The sequence below is a fragment of the Lolium rigidum genome, chromosome 1, assembly GCF_022539505.1.
Source record: "Lolium rigidum isolate FL_2022 chromosome 1, APGP_CSIRO_Lrig_0.1, whole genome shotgun sequence".
Lineage (NCBI taxonomy): Eukaryota > Viridiplantae > Streptophyta > Magnoliopsida > Poales > Poaceae > Lolium > Lolium rigidum.
Window position 1 is genome coordinate 124,624,260 of NC_061508.1, and position 24,075 is coordinate 124,648,334.

Sequence of the window (24,075 nt, forward strand, 5' to 3'; positions counted from 1 at the left end):
AAGTGTGGAAAAGTGCACATAAAACATATAAGAATTGTAACAAAACAAGCATGGAGCATCAAAAATTATAGCTACGTTTGGGGCGTATCAACATCCCCAAGCTTAACTCATGCTCGTCCTCGAGTAGGTAAGTGATAACAAACAAATAATTTTTGAGGTGACATGCTGTCACACTACTTTGATCAATCTAAGTGTAAAAGCAAACATAGCTGGAATCATAGAATCCTAACATAAGCATGATATATATAATCAAACAATGAAACTTAATAACCATGCTAAAACATGAATAGTAATCAAACAAAAGAAAATGTATGACGTGCATGGAAAGAAAAGTGATTGTCAAGAGCATAGCATAGATACATAATAAAGTGGTACTCAGCTTGTCCCATAAGTGGAAGCAAAACATAAATGCTTGGACACCTTTAAAAGATTATACAGAATGGTGGTCTTGTCGAGGTTGTCCCGTACGACGCGGCCGCTTTCAACAACTATCTCCAATGGTTTCATGAAAACACGCGTATTCACTTAGTGAACCACGCGTATGATGAAGACATCTTGGACGACCCCATCGCGTTCGATGAGGTTGCGCAAAGCCAGTACGACGGGACTGCTCGAGTAGGCCGTTCGACTTCTATTGCTTCCTCCCTGAACTTCGTGGTAATGTATTCTCTCATTTAGCTAGTACATCATCTATATTGACATGTGCTCTCTCAAATTGTGTATAATATGTTTGTCACATCGGACCGAGATCCAAAAAACAGCTGAGGAGTGCGAGGTTGTTTGGGATCAGAGCCATAGAGATGAAAAGCCTATCGGACCGATGCGACATTTCATTAAGGTATGATCACCAACTTTGAATGTAAGCTATTATGTTCGGGTGGCTTTGTAACCATTACTTCTATGACACAGAACACTGCACAGAAGATGCGGCGGTTAGCCAACTTGCTAGGTTGCCGCGAAGGCGAAATTGTGTCATCCTCTTCTGAAGAGGCGGAGGTTTGGACTATTTTGTTACCCTCAAACATGTGCATAGTAATTTCAACTTTTGCAATCTCATGTGTTCATGTTTATGAATATTCCTGACGACACCATGAGTCAAAGCATTAGTCGAGGCAAGAAGCAAGCCACACGGTCTGCGTACCAGTTGAAGCCAAGGGGCAAGGCTCCAAACCGTTACACTCCGGAAGATTATGCGAACCGAGGAAAGAAGGCTGTGATCGAGTCCGATGAGGAGCCGCCGCAGAGATCAGCTTTGAGGAGGATGAGGAACGATGAGCCGGCATCTTCAGAGGAGGAGGAGCAGGAGGTGCAGCAGGAAGAAGAGCCACGGCAGCGAACGAAAAGGAAGGCCGTCCGGAAGCAACCCGTGAGGAGGGGACGTCGAGCTTAGATGGATTTGCTACGTGTTGTGAACTCTATGTAATTTGGGACCATGTCGTCATTGCTACGTATTGTTTCAATTCTATCTTAAATTGTATGAAACTATGTGGTACGATGTTAGCTATGATGTTATGTGTATGATGTGTGTATGAAATTGCTGTTGATATGAGTAGTCACTTTGCAACCATGCCAAGGCAGTTTTCTTGATTTCTATACCCAAGTCAGTCTGTGGCGCCGATGACATGGACGCCACACTTCACAGTGTGGCGCCGACGCCATGGGCGCCACACATTGCAACTTATATGTCGAAAACATCCAGAGGCTCCGGACGCTTAGTCCTTAGCCGTTTTGGCGATCCTTTTTGTGTGGCACCCTTGGCATTGGCGCCACACTATGAGTGTGGCGCCCTTGGCGTCTGCGCCACACAAGCAGGATCGCCAAAACTGCTAAGTCCCTGGGGAATTGTCTTACAGTATGTTTTGGACAATTATAAGTGGATGTGTGACGCCCTTCAGAGCGGCGCCACAGTTTCAATGTGTGGCACCGATGGGAGCAGCGCCACACATCCTGCCACGTCAGAGTCGAGCACACATCAGCGTCGACCACGCCACGTCGGATGGGTGAGTGGCACCGCTGGCATGGGCGCCACACCTCCGATGGAACGGGCGCCACACAAAAGGGTTAGATGGGTGAAATAGTTTGATCGGTGGATCAGTTTGTGCTTTTGTTACATAAAAGGGTTATTTTTTGTAAATCTCCCTTTCTCTTTGCACCGTCCATCTGCCCAATAATTTGATTCCCGGAATCTGGGGTGGAGTTGTTCGCACGCGAGTTGGCATATTCTCCGAGAGCTTTGGGGCCGGCTCGGCCAGCTTTTTGGTGGCGGACTCGCCCAGAACGCATCCGTCACCTTGGCCGAAACCTGACAAACCGTAGATACGCATGGTCGCGCACGCCACTTGTCTTTTAGCACGAATCTGCTATTCTCAATTGGATGTGTCGCGGTTATTTTACTTGCCAATGAGCTATGAAATCGAGAAAGAAATGCATGTGGGATCTGATCATAAGCCTGATGTGCCACGCCTTGGTCCTGTCTCTCCGTGCTCCATAATTGGCCAGTTCCTACTTCGATGATCAGGCTTGGTCGCGCATTATTTTGAATAGTTCAAACCACAGGTTTGATGCATATGCATCTAAAGAAAAATATTCTACCTTAATGAAAGGTGATGATCTTAAAACACTACTACGGTTCTGGTCTTTTCTAGGGATTGTGTCTCTAGTCTTTCTGGAAAGAGACATCATAGACAATGACTTCTTCCCCCTCCTTCTCTCTCCTTCCCCTTGCTCCTTGAGAGTTGAAAGAGCTCCCAGCATCGGCCACCCTATTACCCGGCGGCGATGCCATCCGGCGTGGCAGTGGCGGGTTGTACAGAGTTGTGTTAGGGTTTGTGGCGCTCTACCAGTAGATTGGAGTAGGGCACCGGTCTTTCTTGGCTAGATTTGGTGCATGATGTGGCGGTTCTTCCTCGTCGTCGAGCTTTGATGGACCCAGTTGGTGGTGAGCACATCTAACACAAGGATCTCGGCAAATAGGGCCAACATCTTCTTCCCTTCGATATGGGTTGTTTCTTTGGTTCTATTTCTCCTGTTGGTCGGGTTTGGTGGCGATGGAGAGAGGAATAGTAGCACGAACACCGACGGATATGCCTGGGCTCTTTCTTCGTTTCGACGCATTGGCGTGGTGCTGTGCGGTAGTCAACAGAGATCTCTAGGGTGCTTCCAAGGAGGAAGGACATAGTTTCGTCCGCAGGTGAGCACAAGATTCAACATTCTTCGACTGATCACATCACCCCTCCCAAATAAGTGCCTCTACCATCTGCACGGTGGCCTCGCACATCCATTACTTCTCTTGGCCGATCTTGGAGGCGGCATGTGGGGGGGGGGGGGGCGTTTGTGTTGCTTTGACGACGTAGAGGTGCCATTGGGGGTATGTCGAGCATATGACCTCGGCGGCAGGTCCCAAGTGACAAATCGTATTTGTTGCTGCTATCTTCGGTCATGAGGATGCCATTGGTGTCCTCGGCCTTCGGTGCGCGAGCTTCTTCTTCCTCCTTGAGTGGATGATATTCTCTGGTCGGCGATGCGGTCATTGTCAGTGCTTCCCCAAGTGGTTTCATCCCCGACGGAGGCAAGGGCGGCCGCGTCTCAAGGTCAACGATCATCGACTATGTCTCTGGACCCGATCTTGTTTCTGCCATTTTCCGTGGGGTCCTGAGTGTAAAAGATAAGGACCGCGTTGTAATTTCGGTTTTTAGGATCTTTCATGTAAAATTGTACGCCTACCGCCAATTTAAAACAGTACGCTATATTGTCCTCAAATCAAACTAAGTTTCACACCATATTTTGTTTTTAACTTAACTTGATTGTCGTATTTTGGAATTAAGCTGCATGGAAGGTGGCGAATTGGCTGTACACTGGCCGGAGAAACCAAAACGGGACCAGGCCAAGGAAATCTCTACTATATAAAAAGGAGGAACTGGTTCTGTTTCCTCCGGTCAGAGGTTTCGTCCTACGTATTTTTCATATGACCATTTTACCCTCCCATAAAAACACATACATCGATTCTCCATGATTTCAGTTGATTGAACGCACACAATAACTACATGATTTCAGCACAATCTACGTTTGGAGGTCACCGGCCAAAACTAAAACATTTCAACTTAGGAACGCCCAGAACCACGAGAATGGTTTCCATTCATGTCTCCTTTCCTTTTGCTTGCCTATTGCTATGATTTCCTGCCTACAACCACGAATCAATCAATCAATTTTCATCAACACACCAAATATCAGATCGGTACATACCATATATTGGTAGTTGCCCCATATATCGCCGAGATCGGAAAATACGAACCATATTTCTATGTCCCCCACCCCCCACCCCCGACCTCTTTCTCTCCACTTCTGCCGGCCCTCATCTCTGCCCGTGCCACCAGCGAGGCAGAGCGCAGCGGCGGGCATGCGGACCACGCCTCCGCGGTCAGACAGATCAACAACGTGGCGGTGACGGTGGCAGCAATGTTATCCGCACGCCTTGACCTATACGCACCAGCTCGCCCGCAGTTCACCACCATGCTTCAAGCCTTCAACTACATCGACCTTTCTTGTTCGCCCACACAGGTCATCAAACATAAGAGCATCTCCACTCGTCCCCCCGAGGAGGCCCCGGCGAGCGTTTTTCCATCCGGACGGCGTAATTCGGCCCAGTCGCGCCCCGGTTCCTCGTTTTCGTCCGGATTTGGGCCTAAATTCATCCGGCGATCCCACGCACCCCCGGCCCCCCGGGGAGCTCTCGGGGACTCCGGACGAGTGAAAAGCGGGGAAGGGCCCGATCTGTCGGTGACTCGACGCACGAACCCCACCGCCACGTCGCTCAAAATCTCCCCCACCCCTCGTATCTCTCTCGCCGCCGGCACCACCCCGCCGGCTTGTTGCCCAGATTGCGCCGCCACTCCTTCCCCACCTGCCTATATTCCGCCGTGTTTGGACGACGGTCTATCTGGCTGCTCTTCCGCCGGCCTGTTTCTCGGCTCGCTTGCTCGTCGTCGCTCGCGGCTCGGGTTGCCTCGACCACGCCCGTCGGTGTTCGTCCATTTGCCTCACCGGCCATGGACTCGGACGAAGAGGAGGAGCAGATGTTCGTCGAGCTTATGCAAGAAGAGATGGCAGCAGCCGCCCAAGACGAGGAGCACATGATGATCCTTGGTTGCTTGGCAAGCATGTACGCCGGATCGGCAACTCGTCGGCGTGGTGGGTCGGCACGAGGTCGCCGGAAGTGCAAGCCGAGACAGCGAATGGAGGGCTACCGCATGTTGTACGCCGACTACTTCGCCGACAATCCATTGCACGGTGAGAGTGTTTTCCGGCGTCGTTTCGGGATGAGCGAAAGCTATTTCGGAAATTGTGTATGCCATCCGCCACTTTGATCCCTACTTCGGATGCAAGGCGGATTGCACCGGTTTGGTTGGATTTTCGTCATTGCGTGAAGTGCACGGTGGCTATGAGGATGCCGGCGTATGGAGCTCCCGGTGATACCGCGGATGACTATCTTCGCATGGCGGAGTCCACCGCCCTTGATTGTTTCTACCGGTTCCGCAGGGCCGTCATAGCGAGTGTTCGGGGACTATTACTTGAGATCACCCACTGTCGAAGACACTCGGAGGATCCTTGCAACAAATGAAGCTAGAGGTTTTCCAGGGATGCTTGGAAGCATTGACTGCATGCATTGGCAATGGAAGAACTGTCCGTTTGCGTGGCAGGGAATGTACAAGGGTCACAAAAAAGGCTGCACTCGTGATACTTGAAGCGGTGGCTACCCATGATCTTTGGATTTGGCACTCTTTCTTTGGTATGCTCGGATCCAACAATGACATCAACGTCCTAAACTGCTCCCCGGTCTTTTCCAAGCTTGTTGAGGGTCATGCTCCCCGGTGGACTATGTGATCAATGGTCGGCACTACAACAAAGGATACTACCTTGCGGACGGTATCTATCCAAAGTGGGCAACATTTGTGAAGACGATCTCCAACCCTAGCACCCCCAAACTTTGCGAGTTTGTCAAGAAACAAGAAGCTTGCCGAAAAGACGTCGAGCGAGCATTTGGTGTCCTACAGCAGAGATTTGTCTGTCGTCCGGTTCCCCGCTATGACTTGGTCCAAAGATCGGATGTGGGAGGTGATGAACTGCTGTGTGTGCCTACACAACATGATTATTGAAGATGAGCGAAAGCATCCGGTTCCTCCGATCGAGCAAGAAGCACCATATGAGAGAGAGGGTCCTCTTGCACAGCCTAATCACCCGGTGCCTCCATCATGGGCCGCCTTCATTGCTATGCGCCAGGAGATTCGAGACTCTACAATGCACCAGCTGCTGCAAGATGATCTGGTGGAGCACATATGGAGGCTCCGAGGCAACGCCAACGCCGACGCCAACTAGTCCGTCTTAATTTGTTTGAAAAATTGTGAAATTGTGTGCTTCATTTGTTTCAGCACTTGTTAAACATTGTACTGTTATCGCCGAATTTGTTTCAGCAATTCTCGTCCTCTTGTATGCCGAACTTGTTAAATTTTATGTTGAATTTGTTTGAAATATGTCAAATGGTCGAGGTTGGGGGTTTCCTGCCGGGGGGACGGCTGGAACTTCGGCGCTCCCCACGCCAAATCTTCATCCAATCCGGACGAAAATTTCGCCGGATTTGGACGTGGGGAGCGCCAACGAGTGGGGATGCTCTAAGCAAAATTGTTGAATTATAAAAGTTCCGTTATCAAATTGCTTATATATTTCTTGCTGCAGCTCATCGTGTCTCTCGTTGACTTATTAGATTTTTATCAACAAGTGCAAAAATGCACCGGAAGGCTGGAAGGGGAAGGGGTAGCGAAGAGGAGAGGGAATTTGCTTTTCTAAAAAAATCAATTGTGTCCTTGAGTGACTAGCAATAGTTGTCGGGGATTTGTCTAATTCACTAATTCTGTTCGTTGTAAAAACTGTTTTCCTCCACCGTACTTTGTTCGCAGTTGTACTTTCATTTTTCCACTGCTAAATTGCAGGTTACGGATAGAGGCTCCATTGTATTATCCTCCGGTCGCAGGACCAAGATGGCGAATCTGTTCCGGCGAAACATCCAACAAGGAACTTCCCCGCATAACGAAGAGGGTGAATTCATATGGATACAGCGGAAGGAAGAAGAAGTGTGACTCGCGCCTACATTTACGAAGACAATTCGGGGAGGACATTCGATGGAAAGAAAATATTCCGGAAAAGAGGTAATTGTCCATCCTTTTCTCGATTTACGGTCGTGTCAAGTTCTGAAACCAAGAGACTTTGCTTTTTGAGATTTCTGTTATAGAAATGTGTTTAATAGCTTCAAGCCTCATGTAGGAGGTGCAATGAGAGGCCGTGGTTGATAGTACGGATCTAGATTCGTGGATCAAATCTTCCCCATGATCAGTCCGAGGGCACATGAAATCCTAGAACTTGTCTAGACGTTGCCAAGATCTTGTAACTGATGTATACCATCCCTTCCACTGTCCACACACAACCTGTTGGACGACATCCTCAACATCGCCATCTAGCTCCGGCTGATCCCACAGTGGGATCTGATCATATCAGTAGGACCCCAAACCAACACCACTGACATCATTCATTGCGTCTAAGGAAATCTCTACTATATAAAAAGGAGGAACTGGTTCTGTTTCCTCCGGTCAGAGGTTTCGTCCTACGTATTTTTCATATGACCATTTTACCCTCCCATAAAAACACATACATCGATTCTCCATGATTTCAGTTGATTGAACGCACACAATAACTACATGATTTCAGCACAATCTACGTTTGGAGGTCACCGGCCAAAACTAAAACATTTCAACTTAGGAACGCCCGGAACCACGAGAATGGTTTCCATTCATGTCTCCTTTCCTTTTGCTTGCCTATTGCTATGATTTCCTGCCTACAACCACGAATCAATCAATCAATTTTCATCAACACACCAAATATCAGATCGGTACATACCATATATTGGTAGTTGCCCCATATATCGCCGAGATCGGAAAATACGAACCATATTTCTATGTCCCCCACCCCCCACCCCCGACCTCTTTCTCTCCACTTCCGCCGGCCCTCATCTCTCGCCCGTGCCACCAGCGAGGCAGAGCGCAGCGGCGGGCATGCGGACCACGCCTCCGCGGTCAGACAGATCAACAACGTGGCGGTGACGGTGGCAGCAATGTTATCCGCACGCCTTGACCTATACGCACCAGCTCGCCCGCAGTTCACCACCATGCTTCAAGCCTTCAACTACATCGACCTTTCTTGTTCGCCCACACAGGTCATCAAACATAAGAGCATCTCCACTCGTCCCCCCGAGGAGGCCCCCGGCGAGCGTTTTTTCCATCCGGACGGCGTAATTCGGCCCAGTCGCGCCCCCGGTTCCTCGTTTTCGTCCGGATTTGGGCCTAAATTCATCCGGCGATCCCACGCACCCCCCGGCCCCCCGGGGAGCTCTCGGGGACTCCGGACGAGTGAAAAGCGGGGAAGGGCCCGATCTGTCGGTGACTCGACGCACGAACCCCACCGCCACGTCGCTCAAAATCTCCCCCACCCCTCGTATCTCTCTCGCCGCCGGCACCACCCCGCCGGCTTGTTGCCCAGATTGCGCCGCCACTCCTTCCCCACCTGCCTATATTCCGCCGTGTTTGGACGACGGCCTATCTGGCTGCTCTTCCGCCGGCCTGTTTTCTGGCCTGCTTGCTCGTCGTCGCTCGCGGCTCGGGTTGCCTCGACCACGCCCGTCAGGTGTTCGTCCATTTGCCTCACCGGCCATGGACTCGGACGAAGAGGAGGAGCAGATGTTCGTCGAGCTTATGCAAGAAGAGATGGCAGCAGCCGCCCAAGACGAGGAGCACATGATGATCCTTGGTTGCTTGGCAAGCATGTACGCCGGACTGGCAACTCGTCGGCGTGGTGGGTCGGCACGAGGTCGCCGGAAGTGCAAGCCGAGACAGCGAATGGAGGGCTACTGCATGTTGTACGCCGACTACTTCGCCGACAATCCATTGCACGGTGAGAGTGTTTTCCGGCGTCGTTTCAGGATGAGCAGAAAGCTATTTCTGGAAATTGTGTATGCCATCCGCCACTTTGATCCCTACTTCGGATGCAAGGCGGATTGCACTTGGTTTGGTTGGATTTTCGTCATTGCAGAAGTGCACGAGTGGCTATGAGGATGCCGGCGTATGGAGCTCCCGGTGATACCGCAGATGACTATCTTCGCATGGCGGAGTCCACCGCCCTTGATTGTTTCTACCGGTTCCGCAGGGCCGTCATAGCAGTGTTCGGGGACTATTACTTGAGATCACCCACTGTCGAAGACACTCGGAGGATCCTTGCAACAAATGAAGCTAGAGGTTTTCCAGGGATGCTTGGAAGCATTGACCGCATGCATTGGCAATGGAAGAACTGTCCGTTTGCGTGGCGGGGAATGTACAAGGGTCACAAAAAAGGCTGCACTCGTGATACTTGAAGCAGTGGCTACCCATGATCTTTGGATTTGGCACTCTTTCTTTGGTATGCCTGGATCCAACAATGACATCAACGTCCTAAATTGCTCCCCGGTCTTTTCCAAGCTTGTTGAGGGTCATGCTCCCCCGGTGGACTATGTGATCAATGGTCGGCACTACAACAAAGGATACTACCTTGCAGACGGTATCTATCCAAAGTGGGCAACATTTGTGAAGACGATCTCCAACCCTAGCACCCCCAAACTTTGCGAGTTTGTCAAGAAACAAGAAGCTTGCCGAAAAGACGTCGAGCGAGCATTTGGTGTCCTACGGCAGAGATTTGCTCGTCGTCCGGTTCCCCGCTATGACTTGGTCCAAAGATCAGATGTGGGAGGTGATGAACTGCTGTGTGTGCCTACACAACATGATTATTGAAGATGAGCGAAAGCATCCGGTTCCTCCGACCGAGCAAGAAGCACCATATGAGAGAGAGGGTCCTCTTGCACAGCCTAATCACCAGGTGCCTCCATCATGGGCCGCCTTCATTGCTATGCGCCAGGAGATTCGAGACTCTACAATGCACCGAGCTGCTGCAAGATGATCTGGTGGAGCACATATGGAGGCTCCGAGGCAACGCCAACGCCGACGCCAACTAGTCTGTCTTAATTTGTTTGAAAAATTGTGAAATTGTGTGCTTCATTTGTTTCAGCACTTGTTAAACATTGTACTCGTTATCGCCGAATTTGTTTCAGCAATTCTCGTCCTCTTGTATGCCGAACTTGTTAAATTTTATGTTGAATTTGTTTGAAATATGTCAAATGGTCGAGGTTGGGGGTTTCCTGCCGGGGGGACGGCTGGAACTTCGGCGCTCCCCACGCCAAATCTTCATCCAATCCGGACGAAAATTTCGCCGGATTTGGACGTGGGGAGCGCCAACGAGTGGGGATGCTCTAAGCAAAATTGTTGAATTATAAAAGTTCCGTTATCAAATTGCTTATATATTTCTTGCTGCAGCTCACTGTGTCTCTGTTGACTTATTAGATTTTTATCAACAAGTGCAAAAATGCACCGGAAGGCTGGAAGGGGAAGGGGTAGCGAAGAGGAGAGGGAATTTGCTTTTCTAAAAAAATCAATTGTGTCCTTGAGTGACTAGCAATAGTTGTCGGGGATTTGTCTAATTCACTAATTCTGTTCGTTGTAAAAACTGTTTTCCTCCACCGTACTTTGTTCGCAGTTGTACTTTCATTTTTCCACTGCTAAATTGCAGGTTACGGATAGAGGCTCCATTGTATTATCCTCCGGTCGCAGGACCAAGATGGCGAATCTGTTCTGGCAGAAACATCCAACAAGGAACTTCCCTGCATAACGAAGAGGGTGAATTCATATGGATACAGCGGAAGGAAGAAGAAGTGTGACTGCGCCTACATTTACGAAGACAATTCAGGGAGGACATTCGATGGAAAGAAAATATTCCGGAAAAGAGGTAATTGTCCATCCTTTTCTCGATTTACGGTCGTGTCAAGTTCTGAAACCAAGAGACTTTGCTTTTTGAGATTTCTGTTATAGAAATGTGTTTAATAGCTTCAAGCCTCATGTAGGAGGTGCAATGAGAGGCCGTGGTTGATAGTACGGATCTAGATTCGTGGATCAAATCTTCCCCATGATCAGTCCGAGGGCACATGAAATCCTAGAACTTGTCTAGACGTTGCCAAGATCTTGTAACTGATGTATACCATCCCTTCCACTGTCCACACACAACCTGTTGGACGACATCCTCAACATCGCCATCTAGCTCCGGCTGATCCCACAGTGGGATCTGATCATATCAGTAGGACCCCAAACCAACACCACTGACATCATTCATTGCGTCTAAGCTCTGATCAACATTTTGATGTGTTATTTCTCAGAACTGTTTGTAGATCTGCGAATGGATCGTCCTCCGGAGCTCCTCCCGTCCGGACATCATCTGCTACAACCTGCTCATAGAAGCGTATGGCAGGAAGCGTTAGCTGGACAAGGCATAGGCTATGTACATGGCTCTGCTGGAGGCGCGCGCGGTGTGTGCTGACGGAGGACACCTAAGCCCCCCTCTTGCTTGCGTACTGGAATGCCGGTGCACCAGGCAGAAGGCGTGATCTCAGAGATGAGGGAGCACGGAATTAGTCCAAGTAGGCGCTCCAGTTTGGTCTGAACCATCTGTTATGGGGAAGAAAGTTTCAGGTTAACTGGAACATTCACTCACACGAAGAAATGGTTTCTTATTTCCAGGCGCAAACATATACTACCTCTGGACGTTTTTAATCGATGCGGTCCGTACCATATTTATGAAGGATGCTAGCCTAAAACGATGTTCACCCGCGTCCATTTAATCCGAACGGAGGGAGTACAATACGTACCTCAATGGAGAAGGCGAGATGCACCGACAAGGCCGTGGAGGTGTACCATAGGATGAAGAGGAACCGGTTCCGGACAAACACAAAGATGTGCACCCTGATGATTAATGGTTACGGGAATATCAAGCAACCGATGCGGGCAATGGAAGTGTTCAATGAGATGCAATATATCGGATGTAAGGGCATCTCCAACGGGGCGACGCATTTCAGACGTCCAAAAGTGATCGCGAGCGTCCGTTTGCGTTGCCCCGCGGACATATTTTGTCCGAGTGTCCGTTTGCGTCTGGATGTGCGTCCACCGGGGCGATCCATTTTTAGATTTGCAACACATTTAAAAATATAAAAAGTAGTACATTTTAATGCATAAAAACTATACAATGTAGATCTACAAGACTAGACTACTTACTTCCGGACGGGCCGGCACCGTCGTTGCGTCGCTCCATCGCCTGCTTCTCCGCCGCCTCCCGTGCGGCTGCTATGGCTCGGTGCGACGCCGCGTCCTGTTGCAGGCACTGCTCCAGCCTCGCGCTCGCGGCGTCGTCCTTGAGCCTCTCGAAAGACTAGACGATAGCCCTCTGCTCCGCCGCCCTCTTCTCCGGCGTAGGCGCATCAGGGTCATCGGAAGACCAAGATATCTCGGAGTTGGAGTCCTCTGCGGCCGCGATGGCCGCCAGCCTGCGCTGCTCCAGCTCGGCGTCCAACGCCGCGTGGCCCGCCAGCTCCTCCTCTGCTTCCTGCGCCGCGAGTGCCAAGGCCTTGGCGTCCCTGGTCGGGTCGAGGAGGTCGCCCGTGCTGTCGTCGGAGTAGAACTCCTCGTCGGAGCTCGAGGCCGGGGGAGGTGGAGTGGGAGGTGTAGGTGGAGGTGGAGGTGGAGGCGCGGCAGCCTGGCCGCGGCCGGCGTTGCTCATTGTGGTTGTGGCGGAGTTTGAGCGGCAGCGGAAGTGTGGGCGTGGCGGCTAGGGTTTTTGTGGGGAGGAGATGAGATGATGGCGCCCCTGTTTATACGGATCAGAGGCAGGGCGACGACCGCGGCACGCGTGGCAACGCCATTATTTCGTGCGCAGAGGTAGGCGACGGCCGCGCGCCACGCGAGGCATCGCCATTTACGCGGCCGCAGACTGCCTAAGCGACGCCTCGGCGCCAGTACTGGCGGAGAAGACGCATCGACGCTGCGTCACTGCCTGGTGGGCCAGACAAAACGTCCGCCAGACGCGAGCGGACACTTTCCGCGTCCGCGCGCATCCCAGGCGCATATTTGGGCCAGGTTTGCGTCTCCGTGGACGGTCCAATCACTTTGCGTCGCCCCGCTGGAGGTGGTGTCAGACGCATTTCCGATCACGGCGGACGAAAACGGCCGCTCAACGACCTTTTACGTCGCGCAGCTGGAGATGGCCTAAGGCTGACACATCTGCACCTACACGGCCCTGGACCCCTGGTGAATGCCTTCACGAGGGAAGGGCTATGTGAGAAGGCAGAGGAAAGGTTCGAGAAGATGCAGCAGACCGGCACGAGCCTGACGTCTACGCTTACAACTCCCTCATGGAGGCCTACATGTCATCCATCCATCGATCAATCATCCATAATTCAACTGCAATATGTGCTCCTGATTGCAAGCTTTCTATCGATGTATTGCAGCTGCGCAGGGTTTCCGCAAGGCGTGTCAGAGATCTTCTCCCTAATGCAGCACATGTATTATGGAATATATCATTTTTTCGTGAAATTTGACGAACACACATATATTATGGAGATGCACATGTAAATTTTTTTGTCAATTTTTTTTAACACTTGAAATTATGTTTTTATGGTAGAGAAATCATACAAACGGGAGCCGAATTGAGTTTCTGCTCATTGTACTACTTCTTAACCTATAGATTTTTATGTTTCTATAGTTCTGTACTTAACTATATGTGTTGGACAGGCCGCTTATCCTGCATATTATGAATCTTTTGACTACATCCATCAAATGCCTTAATCCGCTCATCAAGTGGCAGCTTATGGTGCCTATCATTCTACATACCCACCCCAGGTACCGAATCTTATGGTGCAGAAACTTCAACGTGTTAGATAGTGCAATTAGGCTTTATGAATAGAACATGCAAATATTTTCCGTATGATTATAATGAACGTTAAGGTAAGAGAACTAACCTAAGGTTGGGTAGTTGTATCCCTAGCCCACCTGAGTTTAAATCCAGGTTTGACATCTGCGTGTCTCACAAAGACAGAATATTCTTTCAGTGGGAGGCGATGTTCTCGTCGACAGCGAGGCTTTTATGGTGATTTCGTCAATTTCAATATCTGATCTGCCGGCTCAGTCTTCCGGAGGTGATCATAGGGGTAGGGTGTGCGTGTATGTTCATAGGGGTGAGTGTATTTGCGTGTATATAAGTGTCTATATTTGTATTGTGTTTCTTAAAAAAAGTGAACCTTAAGGTAAGACATAACTTTTTTTTTTGCAAATAGGTAAGACATAACTGACATCTCTCCTATTAAACTCAGTATACTAGCACCTAGGGTAAGGCTAACGGTGGCCGCGGGGGATGGCTGCCTTCTCCTTCTGTTTTGCCGCGGCGGCAGGGCCTCATGCCTTCGATCTCCGCAGCACCTAGGCAGCCGCCTCGGCTTCTCACAGCTTAAGTTGATGCATTATGTTTGTTTGTCTAAAAGAAAGAAATTAAAAAAGTTAGCTTTCAATAACCAGTCATGATGAATCTCAAAATTTTAATATTTCTTGAAATAATAGAAAATAAAAAAGGTCAGGTGCCAATGCTCACCCATAACACAGATAAATCGTGCACTAGAAAAATGTTCACGTCGTCCACCAATTATTCAAGGAAATTCATTAAAATGTTCATTATTTTACAAAAAAGTTCTATTTCCAAAAAAGATTCACCAATTCCAAGAAAAGATTCGTTCATTTCGAGAAATATACGTGCGTTGTGAATTATATATGTATATTGAGAAATGAAATTCAATAACCCGTGGCAACGCACGGTTATTTGTACTAGTAAAACCTCATAAACAACTCCGCCCGAGACCGAGACGCGAAGAAGAGGGAGATCGCTGCACAGCGCGCACGCCGCCGTCTCTCTCCTCCCTCCGCGCCTCCGCCTCCGCCTTCTTGGTCCAGGCTTTGATCCCCAGCGGCACAACATGGCTTCGCTCTCCCTCTCCCTCCGCGCCTCCGCCTCCGCGTCCCCGGCCGCCGCCGGATCCCGCGCCGCCGACCCCATCAAGGTCCCATTCACCATCCCGGATCTCCCTACCTTTCTGTGTTTTCCTGTAAAAAGTTGTTCGGAGAACTTTTTCCCGTTCGATGAAACCGATGGCGAACCTGCAACTGAAGTCTTGTTGAATACACGGCGAAAGTTGGCTGCTTTTTTTGTTCCGCCATCTTGTTTTCCTCCTTGTATCTGACGAAGAGCTGTTTAACCTGCGTTTTAAACCGCTGTATATCCCCAATTTTAGACCATCTACTAAATGTGTTCGTAATATCCTGAACTAAGATCCAAATTTGTTCTATGTTGATTCAAACACAACTATGCAACCTGTTTTAATTCAGAAACAGGGCTCGGTTTTGCGAACTTCGACTTGTGAACGCCTAATCATTTCCCTCGGTTTTGCTGATGGTGCAGTTGTCGTGCGTGAGGAGCAAGGTCGCCTCCAGCTTCCCTTCCGTCGGAGCTTCCTCCTCGCTGTGAGTTGTCTCTTTCGTTCAGCTTGTTCAAACAGCTGCCAGTTGTCGTTATATGGATCACTGAAATTGGATGACTGAGAATCTGAGATCACCATTCTTTGAGGAACTGGCGATTTTCTGTTAGGAATGATTTTGATACCCCAAACGCTTGTGGTCTTAGCCTACCAGTTTTGTGATTTCAATCACTTGCAGTTGATGGTCATTGCATATCATCTGCAAGCCAGTTTTTTTTGCTCTGTAAGACTGTAACACTGCTTTTTCCCCCCTCTGCAGTGCTAGAAGCATTGAGCCGGTAAGAGCCACCGCTACGCAGGCGCCCCCTGCCACCCCTCGTAAGTTGCTCAATTCACAAAACATGATATAGAGATATTTGCATCCTGCAGTTGTGTTTGAGTTTGACGCAATTTTACCTTCTCACTTTCCTTAGAATCTTCTAGTGGTGAGAAGACCAAGGTCGGCATCAATGGTGAGTTCCTTTCATAGATGAGAAAATATATGACATTGCCAAATTATTGTAACTTTGTCTGGATACATTAAGACTCATAATGTTTAGCAGATGCATTTTAGACTTTGAATAGTTTGGCTATGATTTAACACTTGTTTAGTTTTATGATTGTTATACATGCTCTTTAAATGTTTTTAGTCTTTGGTTACGATGGTACACTTGTGTTTTTTTTGCAGGTTTTGGTCGGATTGGGAGGTTGGTTCTGAGAATTGCGGTCAGTAGGGATGATATCGAAGTTGTGGCTGTTAATGATCCATTTATTGATGCTAAATACATGGTAAGGATGCAACACCAAAGTATTCTTTTTTAGACTGCAGAACTACTGCTGGAATGTTCTCGAAATGCTAGATAATGAGTCTATTGTTTCTGATTTGTAATTGTTTGTTTCTTCATCAAATGATAGCAACATCTGAAATGGGGAAGTAGTGATCTGTTCTTTCAGATGCATATGCTATTTTTAAGAATTGTGATGATGTTCAGTGTAGTTTTGAATTCCTGTTCATAAATAACACCAGGCACTTGTTGATATATTTCTGGAAAAAGGGCGCACTGACACAACATGTCCTTTTAACAAAAAAGAAAATGCACCCTATTGAGAAATGTTTCTTGACAGTGTTATGCATTCATTGTACTTTATACACTTTTTTCTTTAATGCAGAGATGCTATATTTGATCTCATTTTACTTGCACATAAAAATGAAGCTTGAACCGAACATCTATCTGTAGAAGTACTTCAAAATATTACATCCATATGTTATTTATTGCCCTAGTTGCTAATGTGTATGGAATCTTGAACTTACAAGCAAGGTTCTAATAAGTGCGGAGCGAGCGTTTTGCCTCCGCTTTTGCCTTTTCTGAAGGATTAAAGCGCTAAGCGCAATTAAGCGCTAGGCATTTTGTGTCCGCTCAGCGCTTAGGCGCGCTTAACCGTGCGCTTAGGAGCACTTCATTTAACATTTGCTTACAAGACATCTTTCGTGTGCTATATTATATGTTGGACTTGTATCTTGCTTGAAAATAGGAGCTTGGCTTGTGTCATTCATGGTCGTAGGATCTATTAGGTCCAATCCTCAGTGTGAAAACAGGCATGTTTACTGTTATTGTACCTTTGTTGTTTCCTTTCATTCAGCAGATTTGAATCTCTAGCTATATATATCAGGTGCATCATATTTCATCTGAAAGTTTCCATATGGTTCATCCATTGTATTCTTCCTTTCCCAGGCTTATATGTTTAAGTATGATTCTACGCATGGTCCATTTAAGGGGACCATAACTGTTCTGGATGAGTCAACCTTGGAGATTAATGGGAAGAAAGTCTCAGTTACAAGCAAAAGGTAACTCTGGGATTATAGGAACACTGCAGGTTTAGCTAAATATATGTTTTGTCCTTGCTGTTTTGCTAAGTCTAGGCAGTCTCAGCCTCTTCAAAATTACTTGCCCCTAAGTATATTTTTGGTGGTGTCAGATATCTCTCTTTTATTTATCAACCCAATTTCCAATAAGTGTCAGATTAAAATTTCAAGTGTTTTTTTTACTGCAAAGACATGGACACTAGTTACTCGGTATATATATTTTCTTTTATCCTCCAAGCTTTATGCAAATAAGGATAGGCTTTACTTGACACCAATTCTGGAAGTAGCTGAGCGCTCATGTGCAGTTTGGTACTATTGTATACTTGCATGCACACATAATAATCATTGCAAAATTAAACGGAGATGTCATCTTTGATTGATGATGTTCACTGGGGTAAAATTGCTATTTACCATGCACTTCCCCGAAATTTCTTAGCTATAATTTTATTCAAGATACTTTTTGTATTGTTAATTTTGTGGAGATGTTCCTGCCATGGAATTTGTCGCTTTGTTTGTTTGCTAACTTCATTATATGGATTTTCACTTTTAATTTCAGGGACCCCTCAGATATCCCATGGGGTAACTTTGGAGCTGAATATGTTGTTGAATCATCTGGTGTTTTTACAACAATCGACAAAGCTTCGGCACACTTGAAGGTTCACGTTCTCGTTTCATTCATATCCATTGATGGTCTATATATAGTGTCTCAGAAAAAAAATCCATGTACATCCAACACAAATGTTGAGATTCTGTTGTTTTGCTTAAATAGGGAGGTGCAAAGAAAGTGGTCATATCTGCTCCGTCAGGAGATGCTCCCATGTTTGTGGTTGGAGTGAATGAGAAGAATTACAACCCTAGCATGAATGTCGTCTCTAATGCAAGTTGTACCACCAACTGCCTTGCTCCTCTTGCCAAGGTTATCATTTGGTTTGTTGCATAGACATAATATGTTTTGCATATATATTCGTTATAGCAAAATAGTGTCATCAGTTTCCTTGTGATGATTCTTGTTTTTATTGTTTGCAGGTTGTCCATGAGGAGTTTGGCATTCTTGAAGGCCTAATGACAACTGTCCATGCCACAACAGGTTTTATATTTTCCTGTTAATACTTGTCATAGGCTGAGGGGTTCACGAATGTTCTCAAATAAGAAGTTATAATTTAGTCGTAATGTAACAGTTTTATTTGATGTGTCCAGCCACCCAGAAGACTGTTGATGGTCCTTCAATGAAAGACTGGAGAGGAGGACGTGGGGCTAGCCAAAACATCATCCCTAGCTCTACGGGTGCAGCAAAGGTTATATTGGCTCAGTGAGAAAGTGCAAAATGTTTTTTCGCTGCAGGTGTCTTATGTTGAACTTATTTTAATAACAGGCTGTTGGAAAGGTCCTTCCAGCATTAAATGGAAAGCTGACTGGCATGGCCTTCCGAGTTCCTACAGCTAACGTATCTGTTGTTGATTTGACCTGCCGGCTTGAGAAAAGCGCTTCCTATGAAGATGTGAAAGCAGCTATCAAGTATGTACACCTATCAAGTAGTTCTCACACTTTGTTATCTCTTGATTACATTCCCTTTTTTGACACTACCTTGCTCTGTTCTTTCTGTTCAAGTCAACTTCTTATCAACTTTAGTATTCCAATTTTCTTATCGGTATAGTATGCGATCTTTTGACTGTAATTCTTTCTAAGAGACTAGGATTGCTCCTGCAGCTTGTCATACTATAACCAGAATTAAGTGAAAATGTACAATAGTGTTATCAACGTGTTGAAGGTTAATATTGAAATAGCACTCGAGAAGAAATATAGAGTGGTGTGTGCTGACCTGGTACCTATCAAATTCATGGACATACTATAAGTGTCCTTTGATCATGCAGTGTAAAAGTAGTTCTCATGACTTACTGAAACTAAGAAATAGAACAAGCGTTTGTTGGTTGAATCTTGACATGAATTAAGGCCAATCTTTTTTCCTACAATTAATAAGTGTAAATAAATATCCCACCGCTATTTCTTAAACTTTGTATTCACATAAGCCTGTTAAACGTTATCAGTCCAACACTATGCTTAGCCAACTGACAAAACACATGCTTTTACCCATTTTGCAATCTTTATCTTCCAGGGAAGCATCAGAAGGTTCGCTGAAAGGTATCTTAGGCTATACCGATGAGGATGTTGTTTCAAATGATTTCGTTGGTGATGAAAGGTAAGCATTCATGTCTGTTCCCATGAATTATCATGGGCTGCAGTGGAATTGGAGTTGCTAAATCTCTCTACACTGCAGGTCGAGCATATTTGATGCCAATGCTGGTATGGGTCTAAGCTCTTCTTTCATGAAGCTTGTCTCTTGGTACGACAACGAGTGGGGCTACAGGTAACTATCTGCATAACCAAATCAAACCTTCGATTTCTCACGAATCTTCAGTTTGCCTGAATATGGTGTTATGTTTTCTTGCTCTAGCAACCGGGTGTTGGATCTGATTGGGCACATGGCTCTTGTCAGCGCTTAGCCCTGATGCCCCAATACTATTAGCACAGAAGGTCTCCTCGTGTAGTGTAGGAAGTGGAGGCTGCATTATTCGTGGCAATTTTCATATCCTGGAATAATTTTGTATGATGAACACAACCAATCGACGTCGACTTGAAGCAGCAGAATGATCATGGTGATCTGCCAATAACTGAATACTTGCGGGTGGGCAGTAAGCTGGCCTCGCACTCGCTGGCTCCCATATGAGGGCCGTGTTATTGTTTTGCCCTGTTGGTGACATCCATCTTTGTGTTGCACCTTCAGGTAGAAAATTGTGACTCCCTGGGACATATTTGTTGTGTAGCCTATGCTTCTTTTGGGTTAATCTTCACAACTGTTGCTTGACGCTGCTCTAAACCTAAAACTTTGTGCTGTCTTATCCCTGTGGCATTCTGTGCTGTACTTTGATCCGGAAAGTATTCCTCTTGCATGCTGTCTTAACCCTCGATCGATATCTATCTCAGGAAAGTATTCCAATTTTTTTATGCTGATGACTGGTACCAAGAAAATTTGGGATGCTGGTTGAGCGACTCGAGTGACCGGCAGGGTCACCCTCCTCATCACATCCCATTCCTGCCTTGCTTCAAGTGGCTTTCCCTCGGTGGATGGGGCATCACATACCTTTTCCCAAGAGCCAAGATAACCCTGCGAATCACGTCCAAATTCTCTTTCTTAACCGCGTTATTTATCCTGATTGCGACATAACTACGTGTCACGATCATATCTCCACGGCTAGTTGATCATGTCGCATTCCCCGTGCACTCGTAGAACGGATGTACTATCTTCGGTGAAAAATCCAGAGCCATGCAACATGTTAAACGCCTGATCATCGTTTTATTGAACAAATATGAAAATCTCTCAAGTTGGCAGTGTAAACCATCGAACAGGTTATGGCCGGGGTGAGCATCGGTCACACGCAGAACCTGACATAATAACCGAAAGAAGAGGGGATCGATGATCACACTGCGTTCAAAACCTGCAGCTCCCGGCGGCTCTCTTTTCCGCCGTCACCTCGATCTGGCGAGAGGCGGCGGCGGCACGTCGGGCACGAGCAGCGCGACGCGAGCCACCTGTCGACGCAGGCGACGTGGAACCGGTGCTCGCACACGGGAAGAACCCGGACGCTCTCCCCGTCGGCGAAGTCGGACAGGCATATGGCGCACCCGGCGCCGGCCGACGCCTGCTGCTGCTTCTGCGCCGGAGAAGCATCGGCGTTGAAGGTGGCGATGGGGAGCGCGACGAGGACCTCTCGCTTGAGCCCGGCGTTGGCGCGCCGGTGCACCACCCAGTCCACCGGGCCGGCCACGGCGCGACGGGTGCACCGCGCGATGCATTGCTGGAGCACGGAGTTGAGCCCCAGCGCGCACAACAGCGCGCAGAGCATCGCCGCCAGGATCACCACCACGTCGTAGTCCATCGCCGGCGGCGGCGGAGGCTCCGGAGATGGCGTGGCCGAGAAGAAGTTGAGGCAGCCGGTGGACATTTGGGACGATCGAAGCTTGGCCCTGGCAAGATGATCAGGCCAGTGAGGAGAGTAGGACGAGAGAAAGAGAAGTGGAGCAGACACGACGTGACTAGTGAAGAGCAGGACAGTCGTGTGAGTGTCTCAAGGCCCTGCAGGTCCAACAAGCTCATATATATAGCAGTAGTAAATTGTCAGCAGACGGTACTTTGTGAGAATGTACTTCTTGTACGTAGTGATGTAAAGATATCCTACAATGACATACTGTAATGTTTTGATATTGATGACTTTATACAATCAGCTTGGTGGTTGTTATGTTGTGATGTGCTACGCCCGTGGAATCTATGTGGGTACGAAATATTCGTCTCTTGCCGTCTTGCGGTAATGTTTTGCTATTGATGACTTTATGCAGAAGTTGATTTTGATGCATGATGTACAAAAGCGTACTCGTTCAGAAATGCATTTTAGTGTGTACATACATCCGTATCTAGATAGATTTGAGTCACTTATTTTGAGTGTAGGTTGTATCTGTATTTGAAAAAAAAACTAATTAGGTACCGGTAAGCAAGTTAGTGGTCGTAATAATTCAAGGGAGGAATCAAAGCAACTCACTGGCTTGAGAGGCACATCGCACAACTATTCTTTCTTTTCTTGCAAAAAGAGGGAACTCACTGGCTTGGAGGCACAACTGTTCTTTCTTTTCTTGCAAAAAAAAAAAGAGGGAAAATAGACTTGATAGTGAAATCACGCTGGTACTCGCTTGCTGAAGATCAACCTATGGTCGACACAACTGTGAGAATAGTTCCTTCAAGTTGAATCTCTAAAGGTGGAACTTATGCAACATGATACAAATCTTGATGCACTATGCAAAACGAACAACCTAACAGGCGAAACGGACATTAGAGGACAGAAATGAGGAAAGCGACTTCAGTGTAAATGTTGTTGAATAGGAAATGGAAAGATAAGTAGTTTCCTATGCATCGATCCTTGAGGAAACAAAACAAATTTTATGTACTAGCCTACTAGGCCAAATGATATTAGAAGTTTACAACATCCAAAAGTAGGTGTACGCTAGGATATTTATATGGCCTGCTATATAAATGCCAGGCTGTCGAGACACAATTTGAATACGTAGAACCACCGCAAGTTAGAGCTAGAAACTTATAATCCTTGCCTCTCGGCGAGTCAACCAAAGTAACCTATCGGCTACCCCATTGTAACCCGATATATTCGATAATCAAGATCAGACAAGCAGGAAGTAAGGGTTTTACTTCATCTAGGGCCCCGAAACCTGGGTAAATCTCTCTGCTCATTTGTTTTGTATCCGATGTCTTGTACTAGCTGGCAGGATTCTGTCAACCCTAAGCTCCTCATGGTGGGCATTGCCGAGGAGCACCCTCGTCAATGAAGTCCACGAGCAGGAGAGCTTCATTGTATATGCATAAGGCTCCGTCAGGTAAGTGCACCAACTAGGTGCAGCTGAAATAAGAACTCAGTCCGTAAGTACACCGAAGGCAGTGCACCTTAATAGGAGGACGTACCGACCACAACACTATAAGACTACTCATAGTGGGAGTAACATAGGTAGTAACATCAATCACCCCAGCGTATTTTGGTAACATGGCATGTCAATTAATAAAGAAAGAGGGTGAGATGGTAACTAGCTATGTTATCATAACATCACACACCCCAAGACAAGATGAGTCTACTACATGATAAGACTAGCCACAATGGGAGTATCATAAGTAGTATCATGCATGCCATGTTGGCAAAAATCTGATGTGGCACATCAATTAATGAAGTGAGAGATGAGAGTGGTATCATAATATGATACCGTATCATAGCACGTAAAACTAGAAAACTTAATGACAAACACATCATGTACACACATTTGCATTGAGATTCTACAAAACATTAAATATGAAGATATTATGATACTATCTTATGATACTATGCATTGTGGGGTTAGTATCATAAACTAGTATCATGTGCATGATACTAGTGTATGATACTTCCCATTGTGACTAGTCTAAATGACACAATGCATGAAACCACATCTAAGTTACTACCCAATATGAAGGTAGTAACTTTGTTGACTGCCAAAACCCACCGACGGGCAGCGGCCTTGTCAACACCGTAGAGCCGGGAAGAGCCTAGAGCTGCGGCTGGCTGAGACCCCTCCGAGCGACGGCCCGCAATGCTCTTCTGGTCACACGCGGCGATGCGAAGTGCAGGGGCGTGCCACCCGACCTATACCTGGCCGGGAAGGTGATGGGGATGCCTCGCTTAGTTTCCTCGCAGGGCATACATGTAAACATTAAATACGAGCCTCGATCGGCTCTCGGGTTATCCTCGTGAATCGGCTCAAAGAGCCGATCCACCCATGATTCGTACGGGGTGCACGAATACTTGGTGGTCCTGCTTGATCAAGATAGAGCTAATAAGATCTACGACGATTTAGGGTTTTCACCGCATAATCGGATCATCCTACTCCAGGTTGGGCCTCGCGGCCACGCACGGTGCTCGTAAGCCGATCCTAAACAAGGCCTAAAAACCAACATGAAGTTGATCCTCGGAACATCCCGTTTAGGACTTGCGAACGCCACCCTACGTGCCACTGGATCCTCCCCCTTTGTAAGGCCTAACTATTGCGGATATTAAACTAATCCTTGTAGAACAAGGAGCAATCGTAACGGATCGGATCTACTGAATAATGATCAAGC

General features: G+C 47.3%; 2 protein-coding genes and 1 pseudogene across 2 annotated transcripts; 2 read left to right on the forward strand and 1 right to left on the reverse strand.

Moving 5' to 3' along the window:
* The first annotated feature begins 4,396 nt into the window (after positions 1–4,396).
* On the forward strand, positions 4,397–14,285 carry LOC124651240 (annotated as a pseudogene).
* A 671-nt stretch (positions 14,286–14,956) lies between these two features.
* Positions 14,957–20,267, forward strand: LOC124668182 (glyceraldehyde-3-phosphate dehydrogenase GAPCP1, chloroplastic-like). Its single transcript, XM_047205390.1, has 14 exons — positions 14,957–15,055; positions 15,454–15,515; positions 15,789–15,847; positions 15,943–15,981; positions 16,197–16,297; positions 17,242–17,354; positions 17,929–18,028; positions 18,142–18,288; positions 18,399–18,459; positions 18,570–18,667; positions 18,745–18,887; positions 19,486–19,569; positions 19,648–19,737; positions 19,825–20,267. The coding sequence occupies exons 1-14, from the start codon at positions 14,972–14,974 to the stop codon at positions 19,871–19,873; spliced, it is 1,230 nt and encodes a 409-aa protein (XP_047061346.1). The 5' UTR covers positions 14,957–14,971; the 3' UTR covers positions 19,874–20,267.
* Positions 20,268–20,702: 435 nt separating this feature from the next.
* On the reverse strand, positions 20,703–21,455 carry LOC124681776 (probable E3 ubiquitin-protein ligase ATL44). Its single transcript, XM_047216601.1, has one exon. It carries the CDS (start codon positions 21,371–21,373, stop codon positions 20,849–20,851), a length of 525 nt encoding a protein of 174 aa, XP_047072557.1. The 5' UTR covers positions 21,374–21,455; the 3' UTR covers positions 20,703–20,848.
* Between the last annotated feature and the right edge of the window lie 2,620 nt (positions 21,456–24,075).